The sequence below is a fragment of the Mustela nigripes genome, chromosome 3 (genome assembly GCF_022355385.1).
Source record: "Mustela nigripes isolate SB6536 chromosome 3, MUSNIG.SB6536, whole genome shotgun sequence".
Classification (NCBI taxonomy): domain Eukaryota; kingdom Metazoa; phylum Chordata; class Mammalia; order Carnivora; family Mustelidae; genus Mustela; species Mustela nigripes.
The window spans coordinates 68,364,551-68,387,671 of record NC_081559.1 but is presented as its reverse complement, the minus strand read 5'-3'; the positions used below and the strand labels follow the sequence as shown (position 1 = coordinate 68,387,671).

Sequence of the window (23,121 nt, the reverse complement as noted above, 5' to 3'; positions counted from 1 at the left end):
GTTAAGACTCTGTTCTGTGTTCAGGCACCTAACCAAAAATTCTAATCACTGAAAATATTTTATTGCCTATTTGGAAGGAGCATGCTATTAAGATAGCATACTTTATATTAGTCCATTTGCTTTTAAATATAAACTCAAAGGACAAGAAAATAATTGAAAACAGACTGTAGTGAGTACCTCACCCTGATTTTACCACTCCCCACCATTTTTGCTTATGAATGCAGATGGCAAACGTGTACTACAACTTACAAAACCGAGTTGTCGAACCAGAGCTAAGGTCACACATCTTCCCTTGTAAATAAAGGTCATTTTCTATCACCTTGACTTTAATGCTTCCCAAAGACGGTTTTCCCCACCAGGCACCATATCACAGCTCCGCAGCTCCTCTGGGAACATGCGCTCAAGTCTGATGACTGGGTTCTATTGAAGAGAACTTAACCCCATGGAAATTACCAATGTGTCATTCGAATTTCTCCAGAGCATTGAGAATCCTGTGCAGGGCAGGGTTAGTGAATATTGAACAGAATCTCAGAATATATTAAAAGTAACATTTATTTATTTTATGTATAAGTTTCTGACCTCCTGACTTTTTGATTTGTAAAATAGGAAGAATTTCATAAGTTGGGTCTCACACTTCCTGCCCTAAGCTGCAGGCAGGTGCCCTTCGCGCCCGCCCCACCCACCCCCACCCTGGCCCTCACCCCGGCCCTCACCCCCAGCTACTTGGAGCTTTTTTGCTGCAAGGATGGTATTTACTCTCTTGCTCTAACAAGGATGTTGGTAATTTTAAATTTCTTTGGCTTGTGGCTTGTGACATTCTTATCCTGCTCTGTGTCTGTTTTAAGATTTTAGATTTCTAACATTCCGGGAGGTCTTTACGGACTGTGTTTCCCTCTGCTTTTCCTTTGGTAAAATGTAGAAAATAATATTCAAAAGCAGTCCCTGGGAGCTTTGGGGAAGCAGTAACCACAAATTTCCTAGGCAATTTTAGATCTTTGTTTTCTGATAAGTCTTAATGAATGAGATAAGCATCATAATCAACATTAAGTTCAAAAACTTTTTTATTGCCTAAAAATGACAAGCCAAATCACTTCAGCTCTGACCATGATAAAAATCCAAATACCTTACTAAAATAAATACCAACCAGCAGTGTCAAGACTAGGGTAAGGCAAGTGAGGTAATTGCCTCAGGCACAAGATTTAAGGCGGCCTCAAGAAAAACAAGAAACCCCAACACCTCAGTAATCAAGATAAATGATATTTTAATGCAATATTTTGAAAATTAATGCAAAAATTCATGATGAACAAAATACCAAAATTTTAAATAGACAGGATCAGTAACAGCGCCTTGCCAAGCCATACTGGAGCCTGAGACAAGAGGAAAAATCAGTAATACTGATCCTGTATTTATGGAGAATTCTGATTTTTTGTTTATCACAGAATTTTTTGCATTAATTTTCATTTATTTAAATATTGCATTAGAATATTATGTATCTTGATCACTGAGCTTTCTGGTGTCCCCTATAAATTCTGCATCCAAGACAAGGACCCTCACTTAACCCCCCTAGTCCAGGCCCTGCTAATCAGAATGGCAGTGGTTTCGGAAATAAAGTGACGTATCCCCTCCTCTCAAAATGTTGATTTGGGGGTGAGGAGGGATATTCACAGTTATGTTTACATCTTGTTATCGTCCCTGGGCAACATTTTGGCTCTGGTTTGGCTGTAGTCTCAATTAGAAGGCATTTCCTAAATCCCAAAATGGAAAAGTTGTCTTTTTGTTAATTCTGTCTGAAGGTATCATATTATCAAAATCCATTCCGTCTTAAAGAAAAAAAGAAAAGAGCCTAGTTAGGAAAACTCATCTAGTTCAATTCATCAAAAGTTTCTCCTTCCACGGTAGTTTCCTCTGCTTCTTTCCCTATTAGTCTTGGCAGGAGAGGGCCTGTGAGGTTTCTTCCGGTATTCCACCTTTGTCCATCCTCCCTCACTGACTTTGGTTTCCTCTTCATTGGCTCTTAAGTCAGTCTCAGGGTGTAAAGGCATCCCGGGTATGGTCCTGGGTCGATGGCAGTCATTTGGGCTTCTCTTGAAGTCAGGTGACTGCTGAGCATTGAGCGCCGACTGAGAAACACTGTAGAATTTTCCAGAATATCTTTCTCGCGAAGGTGTGGAATGAGGACTCTTCCCACTGTACCTTCCCCTAGGAGAAGAATTGAGTGATACGCTCCCACGATCATATTTGTTCTTGTTTCTACCTGAGTATCGACCCCTCTCTAAAGAGCGGTCGGTTGGAAGACTGGAAAAGCCACTGTCTCTAGAGTTGAGATGTAGAGAAGAGAAGTTTTTGGTCAGTCCATACTGAGTAGGAGAGGAGCTTCTGGATTGGTTTATGGGTGTAATCTGTTGATACTTAATGGGCACCTGGGTCCGTCTTACAGCAGCAGCATAGGAATCCTGGTCATTGAAATAGGGGAAGAATTGTGACGCCAGAATGGGATTGCTCTGGGAACGCTGCAATGAAGTATTGGATGCAATCTGCCGCAGCCTCAGAGTGTCCAGCCACTGGCGATCAGCACCTGCAGAGGAAATGGAAATGAGCCTCTTTTAAGCCACAGCAAAGCTGCCTGCCTAATTCATAATCCTGTCTCAAGATAATTCAGGCCTCCTTGGGATGCTCTCAGCTTTTACCATTCATAGAAATTCTAGGCTAGGTATAAGGACATTTCCTTTATTATTATAAATACTTCTTTAAGAAATAAGGCATTTGTGCTAAATGAGTATGTGCTATATGCTTGGCCTCATTCCAGAGGCCTTTACTTACATGATCTCATTCACTCGTCCCCAAGGTCTCAGGATAAGTACAAATGATCCAACTCTGTAAACTAGGAGACTGAAGCTTGGGAAGTCTGGTAACTTGCCCAAGGTCACTCAACTAATAATTTCAGGTCCTTCTGCATCTAAATCCCATCTTCTTCGCACTTAGCCATGTCATCACTTCTAGAAATTGCTGTTTGCATGTGTTTGGATGGTAGGGGCATGTTCAGTAAACGAAAGGTTTTTTTTGCCAGCAGGCACTTTCATAAATTCTCAAGAACCCTAAATGCAGATGAAAGAAATTGGGTTCCAGTTTGAGACAGCTGGGGACTGTCTGGAAGAAAGACAGCTCACATCTCCAGAGGAGAAATTCTGAGGTTCAGGAATAAGAAATGGGTTTTTTGTTTGTTTCTTTGATTTTTGTTTTTCTTTCCCCTGTGAAAAATGAAGCTCCGTGGCCAACAGGAAGAGAAGGTGAAAGAAAGTGGTCAATAAACAGGAACCATTTAGTACGCTCTATTTCCCTGAATAAGCAAGTCACACCTGGGATCTCTTCTGCCTTCTGCAGGACCTAAGTCATCTTGCCCACATCCTGAGTTCCCTCCTGGTCTTCCCTGAGCAACGCTTGCCATGCTTGTCACACGGAGCTTCTGGAGGGGAACAGAGCGTGCCCACTTCTCGCTCCAGCAAGCAGCCCCCCTCACTGCCCTGCACAGGTGACCACACCTCAGAGGTGAGTGACTTATCCCGATACTGGTGACCTGTGTCCAGACACTCCTCACAGCCTCACTCAACCACAGGGCCTTCTTGCCTTCCCCTTGACTCCTCTGAATTTGTAGCTTCTAACAGAGCCCTGATTTTGTTCAGTGTTCAACCCCCTCATGGAGTCATGTGCACTGGCTGAACACATTCTGGCTCTAGTGGCAGACTTTGATTGACCTGAGCCAGATGCAGTGATGTTGTGGGGGAGGAGTGGACACACAGCTCAGTTTCTGGCCAGAGCAACTTGAGAGATCATCTGCTGGGAGTGTGTAGGCAAGTCCTTGTCACCCGTCAGTGTGAGAGCAGGAAAGGCATTGGCCCCTTGTGTCTTCTGCCCATTGCCATATCTTATATGATGGCTATGAATGCGGAGGAGCTGGACTGCAGAAAGGCGACAGACTGTGAAGGGCTGAGTGGAAAGAAGCAAAGGTTTGTTCCTTGTCCTTAATGTGGGTGAACCAGCCGCTTTTACTGCGTCTGAGCCCAGCCTTCTTCTGCAGAAGATAGCACATTTTATTAGAGTTAAAACCCATGGTTTCAGCACATTAGAATGCCTACATGGCTGGTCCCTACCCCAGTAGGGACTCATGGGGTCTGGGGTTGGGCTTGAGAATTTGTATTTCCTTTTGTTTTTATAGTTTTTAAAAATTATTTATTTGACAGACAGAGATCACAAGTAGGCAGAGAGGCAGGCAGAGAGAGGGGAAGGGAAGCAGGCTCCCCGCCGAGCAGAGACCCTGGTGTGGGGCTTGATCTCAGAACCCTGAGATCATGCTGAGCTGAAGACAGAGGTCTTAACCCATTGAGCCACCCAGGCACCCCACGAGAATTTGCATTTCTAACAAGTTCCTATTGGTCCTGAGACGGCTGTTCCTGGGATTACACTTTGGTCCATTTGGGAGGAAGTCAGTGGAAGTTGGATTTTCTGTTAAGAAATAATACCTGAACTGATCCAGGTGGTATCCTTGGAGTTTGCATGTCAAAAGGGAAAAAGATATAGGAGGGAGAAGGAAGGGAGGCAAACTAGCTAAAACTAGGGAGCCAGATTGGGGATCCTTCCCAGAGGAAGGTCACTCTCTCCTTCTGTCCTGCAACCTCTCCTGTTAATCATAATCAGAGGGAAAGGTTGAGCCAAAGCCATTCCACTGGGAATTTGAAGGGTATTGACCATTCCTAATGCTCTTAGAGAAATAATTTGCTTTCTCCCAAAAGACTTAGATTACAGAGGGATCTAGGACACTTGTTAGACCTCTGTCCATTGTCCTCTTTGGGGAATGTCCCTAGTTTGTCTCCACCCACATGGCGACAGTTCAGTGTACCACCTACCCCCCCCCACCCCGCCCCACCTCGCCACGGGATACCCCACCTACCGCCACCTCCCACCACCTCCTTCTGCTGACAGTAAATTGGTCCAGAGGAGAAGGCTTGGACAAAAACAACAAACAGGTCTTACTCTGGGGAATCTGGAATTGGGACTGATAAACTATTTGGTGATTCTCAAAGTGGTAGAATTCAAACTCTATGAACTTGGAGGCAGAGGGCACCTACTTTGTGTCATGTGGGTTGGGAAACAAAAACAGCTTTTAGTAAAAGAGAAATACAGCAGAGATGGAGACAGAAGACCCCTCCCCCCCCCCGCCCACAGATTTCACAAAAGTGTTGTAGAGATCCAATAGGATTGTGGCTAACAAAGCCCTACAGAAGTAAAATGTGCCCTACATACTTCACTGGGAGAGGGACATTAATTATAAAAAGAAGTCCTTTTAAGGCATGATAGGAAACATACGCGACAAGATGGTTGAATTAGCAAATAAAAGAACTTAGAAATGCAGTGTTCTGTGCTGGAGAGACTCAACACCTATTACATGGGTTAGTCATGTGTAGAAACAGCATGCCTTAAAGAGTGTGTGAAAATGTGTTTTGTGGCTGAGAAGGCTTGGTAGAAACTCCTGTTCAGTCATCGCGGCCAGAATGTCTTTTCACGATTCACTGAGAAAGAAAAGAACCAAGTCAACTGGGTTGACAAAGGCAGACAGGTCCAGCGTGCTGTCAGAAATTTATTGGTGAGCTATGGATACTGTCCAGGCTTCTGGGCCCCCGGCTGGTGGTCATAGAAGGTCCGGTGCGCTCGACAAGCTAGTCCTACAGTAGAGGACACTTTAGTTAGGTTCTCAAAACTCAGTGACCCTAGCCCTAGGGGCACTTTATTTTCCATGCCGCCAAAGAACCTTCTGATGTGGCTTTTCAAGTGTGTTTTCTTATTGGGAAAAACAATGCACTAATCAGAAAACACGTACTTCTGGTTCATTGGCAGGTGTGTTTCTCGTGATAAAAAATGAATTGCATGGGGGTTTATGCATCCAACTCTCACGCGTCTGTCAGCTTGTAGTCCCGCAGAGCCTATCTCTGGGTTGTACTGAGTTTCTGGACCTGCAAAGGTGAAGGTCAGGACCTCTTCCCTGAATCTACCAAATAATGACCAATTTAACAGCAAGTCAGCTGGCCTTCCCCTATGTAATTTCTAATCTGTTTCAGTATAGCATCTGTAATTAGTGTCACCACGCTCCACCATACACATTTCGTATTTTCTCTTTATCCTTCCTTACCTTTTTTTGTCCCTCTCCTCCTCCCCTTCCTTCCTCGCTCCCTTCCCCCATCATTCTTCTGCTCTGATGTATCCGTCCTGTTCAGGTCTCAAGAAATTGCCCCAATGATACCACTGGCTTCATAGGAATGTTTGCCGGACCCACAAGATTCATATCGCTGTCTACAGTTTTGGAAACTAAATTTATGCATGTGTATAAATATACATATATATTCTTATTTACCAATATAACATAATCATTAATTTTCATCTTTTATTATAGTCATCCAAATACTGAAATTTCTTGTGATATGCTCACTTATAAGTCCATAAATACTACTGTGCCTATCGTCTGTTTATAAAACCAATATTCTAAAAATAAAAGAAGGAAGTCTTATATTAGAAATCTATGTCTATTCACAGGCTGGCACTTATCCTGGGTATGAGAATTTGATATTCAAGTTTTTGGAGTCTAGCACACATCTAACTTACTTGAGTCAGACCTGCTTCTAGAGTTGCCCTCTGAGTTGGACAGTAATATCTGAATGGCAAGTTGGACAGCTTTCACTTCATCCTGAGGTTTCGTTCGGCTCCACTGAATTGAGTGGACATGCTTTGTGCTCTTTGGAGCTCGGACATCACTCTGATAAATAAAAAAGAGAGAGAGAAACTCACGACCCAATGTTCTATGTTTATTTTATAGGAAGAAAAGAAAATCAGGTTATCATGCCATTTGAGTTCACTCCTTATAACACTATTATCACTCCTTAGAATACTATTATGCCCTACGTGAGGTATTAGTACAGTTGGCCTAAATATGGTACTATGATGTAACCACTTTAGTCCTTAGTGGATTACAGAGTAGTTCAAAACGCGGTTGTCTTCCCTCAGAATGTATTCTATTTGGCAAATCTCAGCTTACCTTTTTGTCTACCAAGAAACGAAAAGTGATTTCTTCTGTTAAAAGTACTTGAAGATAGGTCTGAAAACATAAACATCTGACCACTATTTTGCCCACAACTGCCTCAGATCATCCGGGTAACTGGGTGACTGTGGGCAGCGTGGTGGACTAATTATCCCCATGGAGGGTGCAAAGTAACAGGTGCAAAAGTGAGACAGGATAGGGAATTAAGAATAGCACCTAGAAAAAGGAGAGGACACCAGATCCAAGACGTACCACCTTCTCATTCTGAAACCCTTCATCACCAGGTGTCATGAATCAGATTCAAGAGCCTCTCAGGCTTTATTATGGTTATGAAAATATGTTTAAAAAAACTCTGAAGTGACCATTACAAACACAAGTAGCACATCATCATCACAGACCATGAGGAGGAGGAGGAAGGAGAAGAAAGAGAAAAGAAGAAAAGAATTGAGTGTGGTTTGTCTCTACAACTAAGGCAGGCAGAGATGAAATCTGGCTGTTAGAACTGTCCCGTTGCTAAAGAGAAGGCTTGTCCTGCGCAACGGGCATGGGTCAACAGATTCCAGAATAGCCTAGAGTCTAATCAACAGCTTTCATTAAGTTTTGTGTCCTACAGGCAATGTTTGGACAATTAATTCTGTTTCTCAGGCACCTCCTCCCTGACAAGCTCTGCTCGTCGACTGGTGAGGATAAGTAACTGCTGTAATGCTCCTCACTTTCCAGCATCAGGTCACCCCGGACAAGAGGAGTGTCCCGGCTTTGGATTTGTAATGCCGAATCCAAGCCAAGCTGGCAACTCAGAAGACCGTCACAGCGCAGCAGTGCGTGGAGTCCCATCTGAAAATGATTTCCTTCATCTTACTGCTGGGAAGGGAACAAGTAGGACAACCGGGGAAGAGCAGGAACTGCATTCACAGTCCGAGGACCCGGCTGTGACGCCACTGATGGTCACTGACTACCCCAACGCAGGACTTCTTCCATCTCTCTGAGCCAGTTTTCCCTAGCTGCCGAATGAAGCTAATGCTGCCTGTCTTTCAGTACTGATGCAAGGTTAATACAAGAAAACAGGTGTAAGCTTCTGTTATAATGCCTAGGTCATGGTGAACCCTTACAAAATGTTTCCTGAATGAGTAATTGAGGGAAAGAATGAAACATACGTCCTTTGGAGGGCAGATACATGCTAATATATCCATGTGTGACAAGACTCTGTGCCTTACTGCTTCCCCTCCACCGTGTTTCTGCAGGGTTTCTACCTTGTAAAGTGGGTATCCCACCGGCCATGAAGATATTGCTAAAGTTAAAAATGTAATCACGTTGCTTTAAGCAGTAGAGTGCTTAAAACACCCCATTGGCTTCCTGTTGTGTTTTTAGTAAATCCAGACTCCTCACTGTGACCCCGTGAAGCTCTCTGACTCTGCCTGCCTACCCTCTTGTCATTGTCCTCTGTGCCTCAGGACCTTGAGCTTGCCTTCCCCTGCTGCCTTCTTCTCCTCAGAGGAAAGGCCTACCCTAACCACCCAGTCTTATGTCCCAAGTCTCAACTATTTTCTGGTTACCACTTACCACTCACCACTCTCTACATATTTGTTACCTACTTATTATCAGTCTCCTCCCACTGGAATATAAACCTCAAGAGAGAATACAGATTTAGTCTATACTAATCCTAAAATAGTAACTGTCAGTAGGTATTTGCTAAATGTATGAATTTTAATTTAATTTTTAAAAAGATTTTATTTATTTATTTGACAGAAAGAGATCATAAGTAGGCTGAGAGGCAGGCAGAGAGAGGGGGGGAAACAGGCTTCCCACCAAGCAGAGAGCCCGATGCAGGGCTCAATCCGAGGGCCCTGAAATCATGACCTGAGCCAAAGGCAGAGGCCCAACCCATTGAGCCACCCAGGTGCCCCTAATTTAATTTTTTGAAAAAATATTTTATTTATTTGGCATAGATAGAGGAAACACAATCAGGGGGATTGTGAGAAGGAAAAGCAAGTCTCCCCCTGAGTAGGGAGCTCAATGCAGAGCTCTACCCCAAAACCCTGGGATCATGACCCGAGCTGAAGGCAAACAACTAACATCTGAGCCACCCAGGTGTCCCAAATTTTAATTTTAATAGCATATTTTCTTTAACTGTCAGTTTTTCTATTTTTCTATATATAAAATCTATGGAATCTGTTTTTGATGATCGATATCCTGCCTGCCAGGTGATGGTAGAAGTTGTGCTCCATCCTTGTGACGAATCATTGATCTATCCTCAACCCTAAACTCTAAGCACCAAGAAAGCAAAACACTGTTTTGGTCACTGTTTGGTTTCCCCCAGTTCCTAAAATGTTATTTCTCATGTAGAAGATGTTCAGTCATTAATTGACAAATGGATGAATTACTCCCTGAATCTTTATTGGGTGAGAATATCCTGTTCTCTTTGCCTACGAACATTTTGTTAGAGTAATTATGTTAATCTTCCCATATTCATGTTTCTTAAATAGTTTCTCTTCTAATTTTAAGCCCCGAGAGGAAGCAAATAAATTCCCACCGAGAAACTGATGGTAAAGCCACCAGTACCCTACCCCTCCCCAATGCCAAGCTTACCTCATAGGTGACAGTGCATTCTACAGTCTGATTTTCCATTATTCCTACAGTCCACTTCTCCATTACAAATGGGGGCTGAAAAACAAAAGTTAGGATGGTGTAGAGCCTGCCCTGCTACAGTATGTATCTTTGAGGCCAGCTGCGCCATATGCAATTGACAAATAGAGCATAATGACAGATTATCGTGAAAGTCCTACTGTTGGTTCACATGTGATGACTCACAACAGGCTAATGTTTTGGTGGTTTTCATAAGACCTCTTTTTCTATAATTATAAACAGTCTTGTGCCACAGTCTTCCCTTCTCTGGTATATCACTCAATCCTATCATTAGGCCATTATTCCTGCTAATGTTTTACAATATCTGTAGAAAGCTTTCTCATGTTTAAGAGAAAGCCTTAACAATTTAGACCCCAATGTGCCTTACTTGAGTGCAAGCAGTAGCTGAGCTAGGGGCTTCAACAACTCCTCGGCTTTTCCCTGTTTCTGGCTATTCAGCTGCCAGGTTGTGTGTACAGATGAAACTGTGGCAACATTTCCTCCACTGTATTAAAACAAAGGATTCATGAGAAGCCTGTGCCTTTCAGGGGAGACTATGTCACTCCAAAACATGTCGCTGTGGTATATGTATTGTATTTTTAGCTAAAGGCCATCAAAACCCAGCAGCCTCAAGGAAAACTTTTACTTCTCCTGTAACTGCCTAGAAGAATTTAGATAGGGCACCTGGCCGAGAAAGAGAGCTATTATCAGAGATAACTTTTTATCTGAAAGACCTATCTGCATGGCTCGGCAAGCTTCTAATTATCAAACATCTGCTCTTCTTATCTTCCTGTGAATTGCCTTCCTCCCCTTTGAAGCCCCAGGCCCCTGGCTCATTCCTCAGTTCAGGATGGCACATAAGCCCCAACTGCCTGACCTGCTCTTGAGTCTCCTATCTTTGGGGCTCCTGTGTGTACAAAATTAAATTCTTCTCCTGCTAATCTGTCTTAGGTCACTTTAATTAGCAGACCAGCCAAAGAATTTAGAAGGGTAGAAGGAAATATTTTCACCTCGACACCTTGGATCCTATTTTAGTTTTGATGAAAATGGTCTTTATTATAAGTGAATCTCCACTCTCTTAACCACCCTCCACCCCTTCATTCTAGCTTTAAGGTTACAAATGACCAACTGGGCTTGAGATGGGTACAAAGCACATGCAGTAGAGATTTAACAGGGCCTTTTTTTCTTCTTTTCTTTTTAAAATGAGGATTGTTAGGATGCTGTTGGTGTTAAAAAAAAGTTCTACAGATTTTGAATGGTCTGCCCCAATCCTATTTTTCCTTCAACCCCGGTTAATATTGGTGTATGATGTTGCAGAAGATGTGTTTCTTTGGGAGTGCATATGTGGCATTATACCAGAAACACCTGTATTTGGGTTTACAACTCTACCCTGTCATTTTTGCTGTGAGCAGATTCCTTCTGTTAGCAGGCAAGGACTAGGATCTTGCTTTCAAATGGCATAGGTTGGGGGTTACAGAGCAAGCATCTGTCCGGTCTTCAAGACATCATAATACGTCCCAACAAAATCAGGGAAAGTTAAAACCAGAGCATAACCTTTACAGATAAATAACACCACTGAAATAACTCCTAGTTACTCAGAAGATTCCAACAATGAATATCAAATCAATCGACTTGATGAATATACTTGTAAATTAAAAGGACTTGGATGCTTAGCAATCTTATGCTTAGGAAGGAACACATTTGCAAGTCTAATGCTGTGGCTTTGAAGACTCTTCACTTCCCCACTTGTGTTTGCACCCAGGTTCTTCTTTGCTACAAACCCCATTTTCTTCACTGAAACCAAATACACTGTTCATAGTATACTTAAGAATGGCTTATGTGAAGTTTTGAGTGAATGTCCAATGCATATCATGGTTATTTGCCTGAGTTGTTGACCTTCTACTATTGAAGTCTCATCTGTGTTTTTTCAGTATTAGTGAGAGAGAACTGGATTTTTTCCCCCCATTTTGAGGAGAAGCTAAGCATTTCTCTGAGTCTGTCTTCTCTGTTTTAATGCATGTACTTCTACCACTGACGTATTCTCTGGCCAGAGGTGTGAACTCAAAGAAGCCAAGAAGACGTCAACACAAGCCTCATGACTAACCTCCCCTTAGTCCTTCAAGAAATTGAAGACAACCAAGAAGGCTTTCCACCTTCCAAGTTTTTCAAAGTTTAAAATGACCCCAAAGTTGAGGTAAATATTTTCATGATGCCATTTTCTTTCCTTTAGTAAGTGATGGAGTAAGTGTAAAGAAATAAAGAAGAAATTTTTTTTTAAAAAAATTAAAGGACACTTTTTTGGTAGTACTTTTTAGTTCACACAGCATAAGTGGAATTTTAACAAAAAACTATTATGATCTCAATCTGCTAAATAAAATGTGCCTTTCAACAGCCAGCTTGAGGCCGAGCTGATGTGAACGTTGACAAGCACAAAAGCACACTGCTGGGGGATTTTAATGTCTTTGTTTGATATCTGTGAATTCAAAAAAGCTTTTAAGCCGTAAATAGAACCCTACCTTTGTCATCTTTAAAATCTCTGCATCGGGTAGGTTAGTGTTGAATGTCACATCTTTGATATAGGTTATTGCAATTTCATCCCCATCCATCTCCATATACATTTTCCACTTACAATCCTGGAATTAAAAGCAAAATTACAGAAATTTCAGAAAGTGAAACCATTTGTTTTAGTCTCAGTCTCATTTATAACACATGAAGTTTTCTGAATGAAATGTTACAGAAGTTTTTTTCCCTTTTTTTTGAGAAAAGGACATGAAATTACATCTCTTTATATATCTAAATAATTCCCAGTTAGTGCAGTCATGAGACATAATTCATCAGTGTAAATGTTCTATCACGTGAGTTACAAACTCAAAATCCTAAAGGAGCCAGGCAGATAATAAAAATGAGTAAAGCCAGGCAATTTCATTATAGAACCCTAAATTGCAATCTTTCAAAGTAGACCCACTTAATTTACATATTAAACATTGTTGGAATATTTTTTCATTCACACAAAGAAATGGGGACTTCCCATTTTGAAATATAAGACCCTCTTAGATCTAACTTTCACTTTTTAAGTATTGATAGTAATATGGGCTCAAGAAATAGTTCACTTTCCTCCTAACAGGAAGGAAAACTGCAAATATGATAGATAGTGACTGATAACTGGCCCATGTGTTGGGGAATTATGGAAGGGTTAGGATTCTGGGGGTCTAAAGGGCATCTGCCCTAAAGGGACAGCCACCACTCAGCTTCTGTTGACTGTCCCCACATGGGAATATGAGCTCAGTCTTGCTGGATACATTGAGGTTTCATGAAAAGCTGGACATCTGGATTTTTACATGAAGCCTCTAGGTTTTTTTAAATGATGTTAATTAAACTTTCAGTAAAACCATTCTATAGTGAAAAAGTGCCCTACATCATTAGTTGGGGAATGTGAATTAAAATGTCACCACAATGAGGGGCGCCTGGGTGGCTCAGTGGGTTAGGCCTCTGCCTTTGGCTCAGGTCATGATCTCAGGGTCCTGGGATCAAGCCCCACATCAGGGTCTCTGCTCAGCAGGGAGTGCGCTTCCCCTTCTCTCTCTGCCTGCCTCTCTGCCTGCTTGTGATCTCTGTCGGTCAAATAAATAAATAAAATCTTTAAAAAGAAAGTAAAATGTCACCAAAATGAGATGACACCAAATGGCTAAGATTGATAACATCAAATGTTGGCCAGGATTTGGAGCTACTGGATTGCTGGTGGAAGTGTAAATGATAAAATCATTTTGGGGAGAGTTTGGGCAATTTATTAAAAACATATATCTGTATGTATAAATGTAACATCTATTTGATGACCATAAATTCAAGTCCTAGGTATTTATCCAAGAGGAATAAAAAAGTCTTAGTGTTGTTCTGAGCAGCTTTATCATAATCGCCACCGCCACTGCCCACCACCCCCCGCCCCAGCCCAGCAAAGTGTTGAAACAGAACAAGTGTTCATCCTTAGGAGAATGGATGAACCATGATGTATCCGTAAAATGGAATGTTACTCAGCAATAAAAAGGAACAAGCCACTGATGCATGCAACAACACAGATCAGTCTCAGAAATGGGACAGTGAGTGAAAGAAGTCTCATACAAAAAAAAAGAACATACTAAGGATTCTATTTAGATGACATTCTAGAACAGAGGAAACCAATCCACGTAGAAAACATTCAGAAAATGGGTTGCTTCTGCATATGGGGATTGACTGAGAAGGGACATGGCGAGACTTTCTGGGGGTGCTACTACTCTGTTTATAGGGGTTTGGGTTACAGAGACATACACACATGCCAAGACTCAGTGGATGTATACTTAAGATGTGTGTACTTATTGAACTCTAGCATTCTGAATTGTTTAGGGGGAGGTATACTGATGTCTGCAGATTACTCTAAAATGCATCAAAAATAAGGATTGATATACAGCTAGAGTGATAGATTGACAGATATGCAATAAGGCAAGCAGAATAAAATGTTAATGGCTGAATATAGGAGGTGGGTACAGGAAGATCCCTTATAAATACTTTTCTTTTTTTTTCTGTATGAATAATAATAAAAACGTGGGGGGACAAACTGTGTGTGCAATTCAAAGGAAACATAAGCTATGTCTTTGCACCAAACTGGACCCCTGGACCATAAATTCACCTTCGTTCATGTTATTTGAAGAATGAAGGATTCTGAGAGGTTAAGGACAATGTACTGAGCACCCTACATGCTGAAACTGGAAAACGCTCTGGTAGGAGTAGACCTGGAATGTCTCCTGAGCAAGCTCAGACAAAATTATTGCGGAAAAACACTAACAAAGAGGCTGTTGAAAAACCTGTTGGTTTCAACAGAGGGCTGGGGGAGCTCAGTGTTTTACGAAAGCTTCTAGACAAATTGCAGAACCAACCAGAGCCCATGCCTGAGGGGAGTGACCCTCTTTGCCCAGCCACTTTCACAAGATGGAGAGCCAATTAGTGAAGGAAAAAGGCTATTCAACAATGTGAAAACCGAGCTCTTGGCCAACATAAGTCAAATGAGTCGCTCAGAATGGACAAATCTCTTAGTATTGCTTTGTTTTGGAGCCACTGCTCCCCTGGCAACATGGGCCCCGAGATAAATGGGCAGGATAATGGCTGTTTGGAGTCATGATTGCTCTTCTCTGAAATGGCAAGAGCATCCTCACACAGTGCTAGAATAAAAAGCCTTAGAAAAGATGAATTTTACTGGTATCTTCTTCTTTTGCCTGTCCAGTTTTGGAATGAAGCGATTCAAATCAAACGAAAGACCCCAGGTTGTGTGGAAATGGCCAATTCCCTGTGCTCCACTCTCCTAGTCAGAGCCCAAGAACTCTCCTGACCTCAGGCCCGCCATCACTCCTCCTGCGCGCATGCTCAGAGCAGCTCTCTGTGGCGAAGGGGCTGACGGGTGGGAACTCCTATTTGCCGACTGCTTCATCTGCTCCAGCATGCTGCTGGATGCTTACCTGGCATTCTTTCGTATGATACCCACAATAATCCTGCAAGTTAGGTTTGCTCTCCCGTTAGGGGAGGAAAAAGGAGGCTCAGATAAATAAGGAACTTTACTGGGGCTTCCTGGCCAGTAAGTGGTAGAGGTGGGATTATAATACTAACAGCACAAGGTTGCCTGGCTCCAAAGTTGGAGTAGTGGGTGGTAGGATGTACTCACTGGATGGTTCTCAGCGCTCCACCATGGGACCAGCCGTCAGCAACCGGCAAGTGGGAGAAGGACCAAGGAAGACTTTGCTAATAAAACCGAAAAAGCAAGTGGCGGCAACAGGTCCTCCCCTACGGCAACTGCTTCCCTGGTCCCCAGAGTCCAACTTGGAAAAACAAGGATCCCCCTAACAGGGCGACAGACCTTTTACTTTTCAAATGTTTCTCTTTTCCAAAAGAGAGGCTTTTACCTGAACCATAAAAGATAGTGCCGAAGCAATAAAACGATACTCAAAGGCATTATAAGCCAAGGTGGACGGGGCATTATCCATTTCATTAAATTACAAGGCTGGGTGGGAAAGGAAAAGAATATGCAGTGTTCACCTAAATTATTAACTTCATCTGTCAGTGCCCTCATATAATTGCTAGTTGTTTTTGTTTTTGTTTTTCCAGGGCATCTATGATTTCATCATTGCCTAGTTAAGAAAAGTAACCCACAAATAAAGTCATGGAATTCTTTGAATTCTGCTCCATTTCTTCTCAATCTCAGGTATCCCACTGGGTCATTAAGTTGTCAATGAGCGCTGCTCACAACTACCAGGATTTGAGCAAGGTACTGAGTTCCACAGGACCCAACTGAGACAGGACACCATGTAATGAGTTCTTGATCAGCCAATCACTGGAAATGTTTTAGTAACAGTAAAGTGAAGTAAATCATCGGTAACATCAGTAAAAGTAAAAATTCTGCATATTTATGAGCCTAATATGCAATCTTACATGCAAAATTACTAGCTTTTCCGTTTCTTGGTAGTGGGATGGACCAGGTCGTGGGAATGTGGGGTCGGATTTAAAAACCATTCACTTTTGCCAGGGTGAACTATCGATTTTGGTTGATGTGAGTGACAGAAATGTGGGTATTGATTTTGGAATCGGAAACATTCAAGAGTCACTGTGGACGTCTGGAGAACAACTCTCAATCCTGACAGACAATTCTGTATTCTCAGAGCCCATGGGGGCCTCAACGGACTCTTTTTCCAAAACCATTTCACCCCTGGCAGTCTGAAATGGCATTTGGAATTGGCCAGCACTTTAAATAGAATTTAAAGTGCTGCTGCTGATGGTTAGATAGAAATAATATAGAGAAGGAGTCCACAGTAAGCCATTACTAGGAGCGTAGCAGGGCATGAGGTGAAAGAGGACAGCTGGACGTCCAGCTCCCTGAACTGGAATCCCAGTTTCGTCACTCCCCACCCTGCAACCTTAGCCAATATACAACCTGTTTGAATATCAGTGGTTTTTTTTTACACACAAGCAGGTTGTTGTGTTGTGTGAGAGTGAAGCGAGGTAAAGTGAATAAAGTACTCAGCACAGGGCCAGGACCAAATGCGGAAGCTTGGGAAGGAGCAATAATTACTCTTGTTACCAATAGTAGTCCCCAACACAGCTCCAATATAGTTAATCAGACTAGCCGGCCCGCTGTCCAGCAACCGTCTAAGACTGAGACTAGGCCAAAGTCGAGTGCACTTTGATAGGCAGGGTGGCGCGGTGTGTTTAGAAAAGGGTTCTGGCCAGAGCAGGCAGGCTGGATCAGAGCATCTTATACTTGGGCAGGAGTTTGGGGATCCAGAGGGTACTGAAGAAATCTGGTGCCTGGGAATTACCAGTGTTGCAAAAAAGAAGAAGGTGTGGCCAGTGGCAAATTAACAAAGACCGTCCTATGAAATAAATAGAAGAGGGTAGAAACGTGTATCTTCTGACATAGATGGGTTATATAACACCAGTTCTGCCCTTTCCTGCTTCCACAGATCCAGATGCAGCCCTACCAGGAGGAACCAGGGGATATCTGGAGGAAAATGGCTATGACATGTGGTTGACAGCCCGAGAGCCCTGTCTTGTCGAGGAACCCGAAGCATAGAGAGAGAAGGTAATTTGAGCAAGATCGCATAGACAGCAAGGCCTGGTGTTCAGACTTGATCCTAAGTGTTCTCTTGCTGCTGTAATGAGCAGGTTTCCAAACCCTCAGTCTTTTCTGAACCTTGAACTTTCCCTTGTTATGGGTTAAGGGAAGTAAGAATCACGGTACAGATGAGCTCCACCTTCCAGAGTCAGCAAACAGTCAGTCCAGATTATCTTGGCGAATTCCTTTGTTAAGTGTCCATGGCAGAGGCCAAAATACTGATTCTCTGATAAGTCCAACATAGCTGATTTTTCCTCACTTATTGACAAAGATCCTTATTCAAAGCACAGATGCTGCCATTCCACTGTCTGCTCCTTTCCTTGATTGATCTGGCCAGTGTTTGGAGTCACCAATACTTTGCTCCAGCTCTGGCTTAGGCTGTGTGGCTAGGCATGACTTCCACTCTCCAAGCCAGAAACAACCCGCTCCCACCCAGTTGCACAAGCAGATGGTGGGGACAGGTCCGACTACTGTGGATTTTTATTTCATAGCTAGATTTCCACCTAAGAGAACATTCTCGCTATTCAAATCTGTACCTTGAGGCACATCTCGAGGAAATGCTACTAATCAGGAAAAAGGTACTGGGGCAGGAGCAGTGCTGGGCCCTGGGACAGCACTGGAACAGCAGAAAATGGTCATCCAAACCTTTCCACTAACTGGACTGTCTGCCTCTCAGTGAAGATCTATGAGAATTGAATGGAATTGTGTTGGGAAGAGCAGAGTTTTTGCATTTGAAACTGATGAAAAAAATGACAGTGCTGTTGGGTGCCCAGGATATGCACTATTTATCTGGGCAGCCACTGAAATACCTGGATAATTTTAGAAGCAAGTGTGGTTAATGGAGGAGCAGAAAGCATTCCATTTGTACCACTTCTGCATTGCCAATTATGTTAAAAAATTTTCTGAATTAAGATTACTGGCCAAGTAAAACAGAAACTCTTAACACTGTGAAGATGAAATCCTAAACAACACTCAGTTAATGCTAGATTAAGTATCTCTTTGTGAGAAATCACTATTACATTCTTTGCAAGCTGTTTAAAATTCTTTGGAGTTCCAAGCCAGTACAAGTGATGCCAAACATAGACATCCCTTCTCCCTCCCACGGAAAAAAAAAAAAAAAAAGAAGACAGGAGGGAGTACAAAGAAATGATCCATATAGAGGTAAATTTTAGATAGCAAAAGGGATTGAAGATAGCACAGAAACTAACTTTAAATATTGTTTCAAGTTCTAGGCAGTTCAGAGACAATAGTCAATAGTTTACAAATATGAGCGCTGTAGGTATCTCTTAAAAGAATCTAGGGCCAAGATTATTCAGGATATTTCAGAGGGAAATAGACCTCCTATTAGGCTTTCAGGCTCCTACAGATCCCTTCTACCTGAAGATTACAGACAAAACAATTCTGATGTATTTTTTTATTGAGGTGGTGTATACTTCGCAAACAAAAAAATGCACTCATTTTTAAGTGCACCAGTCAATGAATTTGGACAGCTTGTGCACCAGCGTACCCATCCAAACAAACTAGATATTCCCACTGGCCTAGAAAGTCTCCTTATGTCCCTTCTCAGTGCAGGTTCCCCGCACAAGTGGCGGTGTCTCCTCCATCCCATTTCTATCACCATAGACTCATTTTGCCTGCTCTAGAACCTGACCAAGTTGGAACTTGACAGTTAAGCATCTCTGTTCATTTGGCTTCTTTCACTCGGCATGGTGGTTTTGAGATTTGTCCACGTTCCTTAATCCTTGCAGCCTTACCCTGTTGTAGATAGCCCTATCTCCATTTTACATTAGTAGACTGAATCTCAGAAAAGTGCAGAGATTGGCGGCAAGGTCACTTAGCTGCGCGGGGGCCGGAATTTAGGTCCTGGTCACGCCTAGTCTAATGGTAAAGACACTGAGTTTTAAAATCCCATCTCGGTCTCCCCAGACCCTTCCCCCGCCCGCCGCCCCACCCCCAATGGATGGAGAAAAAGCCAAATCACCAGAGATGGCTCAGGATTCGAGCAGAGAGGCTCCTCCACTTTAGAAAGGCCTGTACGGAGGAGACATTTTATTTTATTTATTTTTTTTTTTTTTAAGATTTTATTTATTTATTTTACAGAGAGAGATCACAAGTAGGCAGAGAGGCAGGCAGAGAGAGAGAGAGGAGGAAGCAGGCTCCTGCTGAGCAGAGAGCCCGATGCGGGACTCGATCCCAGGACCCTGAGATCATGACCTGAGCCGAAGGCAGCGGCTTAACCCACTGAGCCACCCAGGCGCCCGGAGGAGACATTTTAAAAACATAAAATAGAGGTCAGAATAAACTTTTTAAGATTCAAGAGGGGGAGAACGGGAGACAGTTTCCTAGCAGGTGACTGTTGGACAACGTGAGAAGTACTGTAAGATGAAATAAAAATGCGGCACAACTGTTGGTCATGCTGGTATTAAAAGTAGTAAGATGTTGATGATTTAGGCCTCCGAAGGCTCCTTTACACGCGTCGCTATTATGCAGCTCAGCTGTGGGGACCTGCTGTTTGAAAGGCAGGAGAGTGGAACATCCCGTGAGAGCACCTGGGCTCTTTATCATTACGGATAAGCCCGCTACTCCCTATTTTATTATGCTGCCTTTAAAAAGGAGATAATGCAAGTACGGTTAATTTGCTTCTCTTCTTTATCTGTCCGGTGTCGTGACCCCTGGCGGCTTTGTCCCACGAGATTTGTTTTGCAACCCCAAAAGAAGCCCACAAGAAGCTCTCCCTAAAAATTCCATTAATAACCTCTTTCAGCGCGTATAGGTTGCAGGGTCTGGAACTAAGAATGTTTTAATCTGTTCGGCAAAACAATGTCTCATAATGATGTACAAGACTATTGCTGCACTGATGAAGAATCATACATAATTCAGCACCTTTCACTTGGCACCACTGTGATGTCCTCATTAGCCGTGGCTCACAGTGTCTGTCAGATGGTGTCCATGCGAACGCAGGCATTATATTGTCTTTGAGATGTGCAGCTGCTTCCATGACACTGCCAGTATATAAAAACATGACGCCGGTTTGTTTTATTTAGTGCTCAACCTTCCAGTTTGTAAAAACAAGGCTGACACAGAGCCTGACATGAGGCAGGGAAAATAATTAGCTCTCATTTTCTCAGCCTTCTATTTCCTTCTCCCCGCTGTGTTCTCTTTCCACTAAACCACCACATGTCAGTCGGAATGGGAGGCAATTAGCGGGCTCATTTCAGTCCCCACAACTGTGCTGAAAAGAAAGTATTTATGATGGCACAATGAACAGCTGAAAGATTAAATAACATTTGCCTTTTGAAAAGAAAATGACTTCTAGCTAAATGGGCAATTTTTGATTATTCTCAAACAAGCTTAGAGTAGTTGGTTTTTAAAATACAAGAAAGGAAAATGAGTCATTTTTAGGTGAAAGAATCAAATAAAACTTGACACAGTAATGCAAATAACTGATGTTTTATTGCAAAATATGTAAATGCGTTATACCCTTAACAATGGCTTGTGTCTAAGGTCAGGGCGGATTGGTGCCAACTAGACACCAGTAGAGATAAGGTTGTTATATTGCCTTTTGGGGGCTTGTTATTGGAGTCATGTACGAAAAAGGGACTTTAGGGATGATGTTAAAATAAAGTGAAGGAAATCAAGTGAGACATACTTTCATATGATGCATTCCATACTTGACTACCTGAAATGGTTCAGATGTTAGCTGACATGTTTGGAAAGGGCTTTTTCATTTTAGGGTTTGTTTGTTTGTTTCTCAATACAATTGGAAGGTACTAGGTATTCATCTTGGGGGAAAAAAACAAGTCTTGCTATTGATTTTTGACTAATTAATCTATTCTCAAGACTGGATTTCTTAACCAATATAGAAGGTGTTCTAGCTTACCTAATTACTGCGTAAGGTTTTTTAAATGCTGGTAAATGGGCTGCAAATTGACTTTTATCCAGGACACTCAAAATATAAAAACAGTTCTTCTGACTGCTAACTTCTCCTCCTTTTCCATGACTTCAGAGGTGATGCCCAAAAGTATGACTTTTGTAAAAAAACAAAACAAAACAAAAAACCAAAACAACAACACTGGTCTGGTTAGTAGGTGGCGTTTACCATTTGAGCTGTTCTCAGCCCAAATCCTGATGTCCAGGATTGATATGGTTGTCGTACATCTTTGCATTTCCAATGAAGTGCTTTCAATTTCATTTCAAATTATCAGTCCCTGTTATAGTTGATTATTTTCAAGACCTAATTTTTGGTTCAGAAAACACAAGCCATTGTGAGTTATCAAGGTCACCTCTCTGCAGTGATCCTCGATGGCTTTGCTTCTAAAAGCAAAGATGTCCTCTCTTAGGAACAACTGTGCCTGTCATCATGGAATCAACAACCATAACTGTTGGAACACTTGAAAAAGACAATCACAGACTTAAATTTTGTTTCTCTATCTCCATAAGCCTACTCTCACCCATTACAGACCCAAATCCTGATTTTTAGTCAGTGTATCCATATGAACCAATGGCCACCCAAGGAAATCTGAGCCAACTATGGATTCACTAGGAAATTGGAGCTCTCTGTGAGCTCATTACACATATTATTACAGCTGGAAACCGACAATAATGTGTTTGTTACCTGGTGAAACCCATGCTTTATCCCATATACTTCCTTGCTGTTCACTTTCTCAAAAGGAATCCGGGGTCTTGATTAAGAAGGCCACAAGTGATCCAGCTGTGTGCTGGAGCTCCCCTCATGAGCTGGTCACTCACACCTTCTTTCCAACTTCAAGTTCAGGGGCATCAGATCGGTAACTTGAAATTGGCCACGGTGAAAATATTTGTACCATAGAGATCTCCAAACACTACCAGTCAGGGCTGTTTTCTCCCATTGGTAGACATTTTCTGCTGTGCCATTTCTACATGTGACTAACAGTCCATTGGCAAGTATGGACTAAGCGGTTCCGCTCTGGATCTATAGGCAGTGGCCTGACCCGTTTCAGGAAGTGTTGCCCCATGGCGATTAGAAACATGCAGCAAGTCACACAGCCCTATTCCGAGCTGCACTTGCTCCTTCGCAGTCAACTACAAGTTCTGTTTCTTATAGAACCCTGACCCTGCAGGCTGATACACTGAGGCACACCAAAACGTATGTCTACATGTCTATGTTTTTCCCTGGAAAAACAGTTGATCATGGGAAATAAACTTCCTTACACTGCATTTGTAATAAATGCAAGATATATCAAAGTAAAGCACTGCATGTAGAGGTTCTGAAATTTACAAAGAACGTTGGCTTTTTACTTCCTTACAAAATCCTTTTCTTTGTGCCCTGTTATTTTATTCATGTTTATCTATCCATTTAAAAAATTATACAATAGAGGAAAAAACCCTATTTGACAGTTTCTTGATATTTACAGTACTCTGAGAAAGGGCCTGGAGATTCAATTAAGTTTATTAAATGCAACATTTTATACATGATCCTAAAAAGCACAATAGTAGGTGGCAAGTATTTGTAAAAAGCAGGGCTTCTAACCTCCAGGTGAAACCACCAGAGAAGGAGAATTATTGACTGAATTGCTTCTGCTGAGGTGTGGTTGAAGGGGCCCACGTGCTGCCTGTGCTGTGTGCAGAAGGAGCCAAAGAGGCAGGGTGAACGGAAAAAGGCTTCTGCTCTGATGGGGACCTCTATTCCGCTTCCACACCTTCAGAATGTTTCTCTTATTTTCTCTTCTTCATTCACTTGCTCCTTCAGAATTCCGCTCCACAGAAAATCGGAAGTCATGGTCCTCTGGTAGGAAGTCCCGGGGTC

General features: G+C 42.4%; 1 protein-coding gene across 2 annotated transcripts in view; it reads right to left on the bottom strand.

Annotated features, from left to right (window-relative positions):
- Window positions 1-1,043: 1,043 nt before the first annotated feature.
- Window positions 1,044-23,121, bottom strand: part of MAP3K20 (mitogen-activated protein kinase kinase kinase 20) — a 178,905-nt gene continuing 156,827 nt past the window's right edge. For both annotated transcript variants that reach the window (XM_059394178.1, XM_059394177.1), the window contains exons 17-20: window positions 12,223-12,339; window positions 9,671-9,745; window positions 6,652-6,802; window positions 1,044-2,575 (exon numbers count right to left, since the gene is read on the bottom strand). In XM_059394178.1, coding sequence (XP_059250161.1) covers window positions 1,875-2,575; window positions 6,652-6,802; window positions 9,671-9,745; window positions 12,223-12,339 — 1,044 coding nt within the window. In that variant the 3' untranslated portion in view covers window positions 1,044-1,874. The remainder of the gene's footprint in view (window positions 2,576-6,651; window positions 6,803-9,670; window positions 9,746-12,222; window positions 12,340-23,121) is intronic.